This window comes from Lotus japonicus, chromosome 4 (assembly GCF_012489685.1).
Source record: "Lotus japonicus ecotype B-129 chromosome 4, LjGifu_v1.2".
NCBI classification, from domain to species: Eukaryota; Viridiplantae; Streptophyta; class Magnoliopsida; order Fabales; family Fabaceae; genus Lotus; species Lotus japonicus.
In genome coordinates, this window is record NC_080044.1 from 74,056,731 (window position 1) to 74,064,442 (window position 7,712).

The 7,712-nt window shown below is 36.3% G+C and overlaps 1 protein-coding gene across 1 annotated transcript; it reads right to left on the reverse strand.

The window, feature by feature from the left end:
• Window positions 1-238: 238 nt before the first annotated feature.
• On the reverse strand, window positions 239-6,607 carry LOC130716161 (DEAD-box ATP-dependent RNA helicase 1). The gene is made up of 8 exons (XM_057566362.1): window positions 6,389-6,607; window positions 5,791-6,283; window positions 5,199-5,353; window positions 4,093-4,270; window positions 2,590-2,777; window positions 2,116-2,320; window positions 1,324-1,429; window positions 239-681 (listed from the first exon to the last, which is right to left on the reverse strand). The coding sequence occupies exons 1-8, from the start codon at window positions 6,499-6,501 to the stop codon at window positions 581-583; spliced, it is 1,539 nt and encodes a 512-aa protein (XP_057422345.1). The 5' UTR covers window positions 6,502-6,607; the 3' UTR covers window positions 239-580.
• Window positions 6,608-7,712: the final 1,105 nt, after the last annotated feature.

Below are 7,712 nucleotides of genomic sequence, written 5' to 3' on the forward strand. Positions count from 1 at the left end.
TTTCCGCAATAGGGGTAAGAATTAATTCTGAGAAAAGCCACTACTAATGTCTAATAACTAGTGTACGCGCCCAAAAGTGCAATTACACGAGATGGGGTCTCAATTATGGCCATAAAATTTCCAGTGCATGTCTTGTGTTTTATTATAGATAAATATTTTAACAGCAATGACAGGTCTGCAGTTAATAATGAACAACATATGACTGTGATCTTTGAAAATATTGCTAGACTTTCTGCAATGCATCAAAATCCCTCAGGAACTTGTATATTTTCCATGGCCACATATAACAGATAACATTTTAAGACAGATCTAACAACTTTTAGCACTTCTTAAACTAAAATTAAAGTAATAAGCAAATAAATAAATCCTGTATATTTGGATTATCGTTTTTCATCGTCATTGATACAAAACTTCTACTTTCATCTCATACATCTGCCCCATCAATGAAGTATCAGATAGGACCGTGTTTCAGTCTATTATCGCAGAACTTCACTTGTTAGTTGAATGTTTCCAGGGATTCCTTCCATGTTCTGAAGCTTACATGCTATTCCCTTGGGTGTCAGTTAATAAGCAGCTATTTCTATGAATGATTTTTTTTGCCATTCTCTTTGGTCGGCTGAGAAGAGTGTTCCTTGGGTTTCTTTCGTCTCTCCGAAAGTATCTCCTTAAATTTTTCCAGTGCTGCCAGCAAAAATAATAGGACATGACACTGAATTAATATATCATCTAATGTAAATCCAAAATACAATAAAGGAAAAGAGCATGAGGAAGCGTAGAGATCCTCAAAGTTCCATAGACAGAAAAAAATAATTAAGATTTTATGAAACATCTAATGTAACTTCAAAACAGCATAAAGAAAAGGAACAAAATGAAGCGATGAGGTCGTCCAAGGCCCATGCACAATACTATTTGATCATATTTTATAAATTCTCAGTCAGATGTACACGCTACACCGTGATCAACAGTAGGGAAGTCAATTAATTTGTTTGAACACCATAACCTTTACTTGCACTTTCAAATTGGCTTAATTTTGGAAAATGATTGCATTTTTTTACAACTTCCTTTTGTTTTCTTATAAAGAAAAAAAACCATTATCAGAACATAAAGCATCAAATGTGAGGCAGGCAATTGATCCACAGAATACTGGGAATAACACAGATTGAAGTCAAAACATTTTCCCCCATGTTTGGTCATGAAGATTAAGTAAAGCCACATGAAGCTGCAAGAAATTTCAGTGGCCAGTTGAACCGATGTATCCATGAAAAGTGGTGGTTCAAAAAGGTGGTTGTGCAGACACACCTAAAATGAAATTAACATATTTACCTGATTGGTAGGTGGTATGAAGTGCATCAATCAAACTGGATGGAAGAATATGCTCCTCACAAGAGCCAGCCTCAGCCTTTTGCATCAACTTCTTAAATCGTCGAACCTTGAATGAATAAGAGTTGACAAGAGCTCAAGAATTATTTAGGTTCCAAATGTTAATAGTACAACATAAGAAACCAATTTTATTCATGATTTGACTTTTAAAACAATCATAGTGCGTTGAAAAGTATGTTAATAAAAATGTTTTACTAGCATTTCTCAAAAAATAGTGAAATAAAGGGTAGAGAGAGAGAGCACCAATAGATCTAATAGTGAATGGAAAAACTCAATCACAGAATGACAATTGATCAAGCCAAAGCAGAAAGTTTAACTTTTTTTAATTAAAGAATAAATTCATTAAGACAGACAATATGATTGCAAATAGTGAGCAAGATTAGAGATCCTATTTAATTTTTGTTTTCTTAAAAAAAAAATAACACACAAACAACACAGAAGAAAGAAAGCACCAATGAAGCAAAGCCACCTAATCCATCAACATATCTGTAAAGACACTTCTTTGAAAATTCATGAGCTCTACACCAAGCAGAAGCCAGTCACCTCATCTAATATTAGTAACTGGGTTTGATTAATGAATATAATTAACATAGAAGTGAAAGAAATTATCAAATTCAAGCCTTTAAATAGGGTTTTTATAGCTCAATTTGCAGATTCTTTAATTGGCTCAAATGATATAAAACATAGATCTAGCACAAACAATGACTGTGTGAGTGACACAAGATGACTTCATACCTCATCTTTTGACATCAATGTGAAGCAACGCCCAGTCTGACCAGCTCTCGCAGTCCTGCCAGCTCGATGAACATAAGTCTTTATGTATTTGGGCATGTCATAATTAATGACATTCCTTACCCCTTCAACATCCATTCCACGTGTCATCGCATCAGAAGATACTAAGACTTGAAATTCCCCTTTCCGAAAAGCAGTCAATGTCTTACTGTAGAAAAATATAAATTTTTTTGTCAAAGACCAACCTAGCATGTTTGGTTTTCACTAAATTTGGGAGAATAATCACATTAATTTTTTCAAAAGTTCTCAGTTTTTTTTATTATAAGAAAGGTGTTTAGAACATAAAATAAGTTAAAATCTCATGACCTAAATTCTTCTGGAACAAGTTCTGTATAATGTGCAGGGTAAACGGCAGCATTCGGCATACATGGATTATAAATATCCATTATTTGTTTAGTGTGATGAATCAAAACTTACCTTCTTACACGTTGATGCTGAAGACCAGAATACTCCTTCATATCAATTTGCAGATCTTCAAAACAATTCAGCAATTTGCAGAGTCGATGTGTTGATTCCACTGATTTTGTAAAAACTATGCATTTTTCTCCTCCCAGGGATTTCAACAGGGCAACCAAATACAAGGGTTTGACCTTTGTTTCACAGATCTACCAAAAAAGAATCTAAAATTACAAGGGAACTTTCTCATCATTATTCATAAATTAATAAATTAGTGGAAGAGTAAGTTCAATTCAATAAAAATAGTCAGCTATATTGGGATCATATCAAGTGAGAGCATGAGGTGACTCAAGTGAGGGGAGCTAAGTTTGACAATACACCATACATGGATATTGATACTTAATTCTAATCTTGACCCTATCGTTGAAGCCTGAAGGCTAGGGTTAACTTAGAGCATGCTCTCACTAGAGCTTCCTATATAAAAGTAGGAATTGATGATTAGCCCAGCTAGTTTAGTAAACCACTGACCATTCTTAAGATGTGGATAACCATTATTTCCAACTAAGGTTATTTTGTTCAAAATTAGAAATACTTGCCATGAATTAATAAATCGCAATGCTCTCTCAATCTATACATTTTCAAACCTAGTTCCAATCACCAATTGGAACTCAAAGAAGCAACTTCCAACAAGACCTGATGCCAAAATCTTAGATATAGAACTAATGAGTCTAACAAACGACCACGGTAAAATCAAATCTCTCGTGCATCAGAAGTCCAACTCATAGAACATAAATACGTTTTGAGAACCAATCAGTAAGAATCCAACCAAAATGTCTCTCAACTTTAGGGCATGTACCCTTTCAAAGTTCAGCATTAGAGTTCACTCTGATTTTCAAAATACAATAAATCCTAATCTTGCTTTGATTTAAAAGACTCAAGCTTGGTTAAAATTGATTAATAAGCACTTACATAAAGAGAAAAAACTTGATAAAATAAGCCATAAAATCCTAAAACCTTTTTGGAACCTGGAAGCTACCTTCCACTAAACTAAAGCTTTTGCAGTCCTATAAATAGTTATATAGCCACACTGTGTATGGTTCTTGAGGGATCAGGATTCTCTCACATTTTTTGTGTGTGTCTCTCTTCATATGCACTAAATAGACGGGACACTGTTAACATTTATGAAGAGAGATAGATACAAATTTTAACATGACAAGATCATGTGACATGAGAGTATCAATTCCCGGTTCTTGAGTTCGGGTTTGAAAAGGATGTTATCCACATTGGGCCAAAAAAAATCAGTACTACAGCAGCAAGTACTACATTCCTTTATAAATAGGCCACCTTTCCTTGTATGGTTATTTGTTCTTATTTTTTTAAGGTAAGATTAAAAATACATATCACTGTATGAAGTTAGACTCTTATGATCATAGAAATCAAATTGAAGTGAATGAAATTGAAAGCAGCTTAACTACCTAATTTCAAGAAAATAAAAGACAACTAAAGCCCCATATAAAGTCCTACCAGTTTGTAAGATTCCAAATTTTCTGGAAGTCGATAACGCATTTGCCCAGCTCTCAGGAATAAAGGGTGATGCAAATTAAGTTGAACAAGCTTTCCTGGATCCTGAGTTATTGTTGCAGATAGAACCATCTTTGCCAGCCTGGGGTAAGGCTTATCCTTGAACCCCCTCTCAACTCCACTACAGATATATAAATACAAATAAATATTAATATAAAGGATGCAAAGCATGAGCATTCATTTCTCCTTGAATGAAAAATAGAGGCAAAAATTATTGTAAACAAGACCAACTAAAAATCAAGTAATGTTTCAAAGCTACAGTCTTACTAAAACTGCCAAAAGGTTAAATCTAGAAAATGAAGACACAAAATGTTCTATTGGTCAGTGTCCTCAATACTATTCCAAGAATTGAAATGTCCTACTAAGACTATAAATGCAATGATATAAAGTAGAAGTTCACGACAATAAAACTGGCCTTATATTATTATAAAGTTAGCATGTCTCTACTAACGGTTCCACGTCAGCTTCCCTCCTTTTCCTAAACTACCCTCTTCTTCCAAGTACTTTCCATGTCCTTGGCCCATCTTGCAGGTTCGGTTCTATAAACGGTTCTATATACTGGCCCAAAGTCTCACATGGGTAGAGTTATGGTTTCTATCCCATTTTGACTTATAATATAGGGTGCTCACCTTTTATTTTCTATCAGTCACTCACATGTTTTAGTTCCTTATGACATATAGCCTGTATAGCACACAAACTAGCCATGAAGCTAACCCATATACAGCTTTTTTTAACAAGAAAATCCTTAATGAAAGAATTTGTAGTGGAGAGAAAGGAGAAACAGCTAAAGTTTAATTAAACTGAACATAATGGTTCTCATTCACCGAGTGAATACAAGATACATCTATTAATAGAGAGATAGAGCATGTCGAGTAAGCTAAGCTCATATCTCATAACTAAAACTAATCACTAACAGTCCAAACTTGATAAATATAGTTTTCAAATTTCTTCTGGTTAACATACTATTAAGTACCGAGAGGCAAGACAATTTTATCTTTTTCATGGTATGAACATCACAAAAGAGAGAGGTGAATGAAGTTTGAACTCACCATCTTCTTCTGGTTCTCAATGCACCAACAGAACAAGGGAAAAAGGAATCAGCTGGTTGAGAAAAGCTATCATCATTAGATTGGGCCAATTCAAGTACAGTAGGCAGCCATGACTGGTAAGCCTCCCGAAGCAGTCGATCTGTTTCATCAACCACCTGACATTATTCACCTAGTCTAGTTAACATAGATACTGCTAAAAAAGTAAACCTCAAACTAAAAGCAAGCCAACACAAATTCTTTGAACCTTTTGGATTCTTCAACATCAAGCAACTTAGAATTTGTAAATTGAAAATCTTAAAGTGCAAAATTATTCCTACTCATTGAAAAAATTAATAACTTCTTAAGGATATGTTTGGATACTTGTTGGTGTTAGTGTTAACGAACACTCACTCTGAGACAAAAAATAAACAAAACTCTTCTAACTCACGCACGTTAATTCAACTGGTACCCGAACACACTCTATAAAGATCACAATAACTTCATAACCAAACCAATAGACTTTAATAACTTGACATTATATCAACATGCACAATTCATTGTAGACTAGTCAAATTTGACAAATTATTAGCAAAATAGTGAAATTTGAACTTACAAGATAATGAAGATGTTCAAGTGTGAATCCCTTAGTGGTATTGATATGATCCATGAGCCTTCCAGGGGTAGCTACCAGAATATCCACCTTGCTTTCAAACCTAACAAACAAAGCATGCTGCGGATCATAACAAGAGCCAGCCTCACGCGCCGGCACGTGAACAAGCTCCGAAATCTCGTCCGCCACCGAAGACTGTCCAACGGCCAATCCGACACGCAACCCGAGCGGCGACGCGACGCCATCGAACACCCGCTTAACCTGAAACGCGAGGTCGCGCGTGGGAACCACAACCAGAGCGCGTAGGCACTTGGCGACGCGCGTGGACAGCATCTGCACGATGGGGAGAGCGTAGGCCAAGGTTTTACCGCTTCCGGTGGGCGAGTTAACGCAGAGGTCGCGGTCGAAGTTGCCCGGGCCGACGGTTTCTTGCCAGACGGCGAGTTGCACCGGGAAGAGGCTTGAGATTCCCATGCTCTCTAGTGCTGATTTTAACCTGTGATGATGAAGAGAAAGAAATTGTGATGTGAATTGAAGAGATGGAGATGATGATGTGAATGAAATTGAAAAGGGGAGAGGGAGAGGGAGAGGGATTGGGTACTTTGGGTGGAGGAGAGGGATGGAATCGAGAGGGAGTTGTTGGCAGAGAGTGACGTCGATGGGGTCTCGCATCCATGGTAGCACTGGGATGCTTCGTTGCTTTTCTTCCGCCATTTTTGGTTCTCTGTTCTTCGTTCAGTCTCTAAACCCTTCTGGTGTAGCCGCTAAGCTAAGCAGGGTTTAAGAACCATGTTTTTCTTTGCTGCTTATGTTTGAGACCCATTTTTCTTTTCTATGTTTGGTTTAGGCGAGAAAATGAGTAGAAAGAAAAAAAATATATATAGGAAAGTTTATAGTCTCTTTGATTTAATGTCTCTAAATGGTCGCCTAAGTGGTAAGAGTTAGGCGACATATGAGTTGGGTGATGGAGGTCCAAAAATCAAATTCTAGTGGGTGTAAAGAGAGTATGGCAATGTGGTCGCTGATAGGCCTGTTCAAAATATCCGGTTATATTGATCCAATCCAAAACCGTCTGAATCCAAAATTAAAAAAATCCAAATTTTCTAAAACCGGTTACGAATGGATCCACTTTTTATTTTAAAACCAATTTGGTTATCCAAAGTTTAAAACCAGATATAAAATCTGGATATCCATACCCATATATTAAGACTCGTTTGGCTATATTGAATAGGATGGCCACTTCCTGTTTATCCCTCTCCTCTGCCTCTTGTGAAGAACCACCAACCAAATGCAACGATGGCAACCGTGTCATTTACTCTCCACCTCTGTCGTTTTGGCCGAAATCTATGCAAAACGCTCTATCCCACTCCCGCTCGGTTGAGCCTCTGTGACGTCACATTCCGACGAAGGTTCCGCCGCCGAGTCTCCTTCTCCACCTCTGCTTTCTCTTGACGCTTTCCTGCCATGGTACCAGGTTCCACCACTCAAGGTATAAAAATGGAATTGAATTGTTTTTGAAAACTGGAATGGAATTTGTTTACTCGTTTGAGATTTGCAGACTTGGCAATTGGAATTGTTCCCAGAATTCAATTTTTTACTCATCTTGTTTTCAATTTTGTAAGATTTAGGTGAAAATAAAATATTTATTTGATTCAATTTAAATTTTATTAAACTAAATCTGGTTTTAAACTGATTTTGAGAAATATTCAGTTTAAACCGGTTTTTAACTATATCCATAATTTAAAACTGGTTTTTAACCATATCCATATTTTTAAAATTGGTTTTGGATAATAACCAAACCATTTAAGTGGTTTTACAGTGGATATGGTTTGGTTTTAACCATACCCATATTTTGAACACCCCTGGTCGCTGATACTTTGGCTCGTTTAGCTTTTTCGTTTGGATTGTATGGTGTGGATTGAAGA

Bases quoted from the DNA above. Each gene is read 5' to 3' on its own strand.
- LOC130716161 (XM_057566362.1), bottom strand. From the start codon at position 6,501: ATGGCGGAAGAAAAGCAACGAAGCATCCCAGTGCTACCATGGATGCGA. The intron at 2,321-2,589 runs GTAAGTTTTGAT...ATTTTTCTACAG, and splicing joins CAGCATCAACGTGTAAGAAG to TAAGACATTGACTGCTTTTC. The intron at 682-1,323 runs GTAAATATGTTA...TTTTGCTGGCAG, and splicing joins TCATACCACCTACCAATCAG to CACTGGAAAAATTTAAGGAG.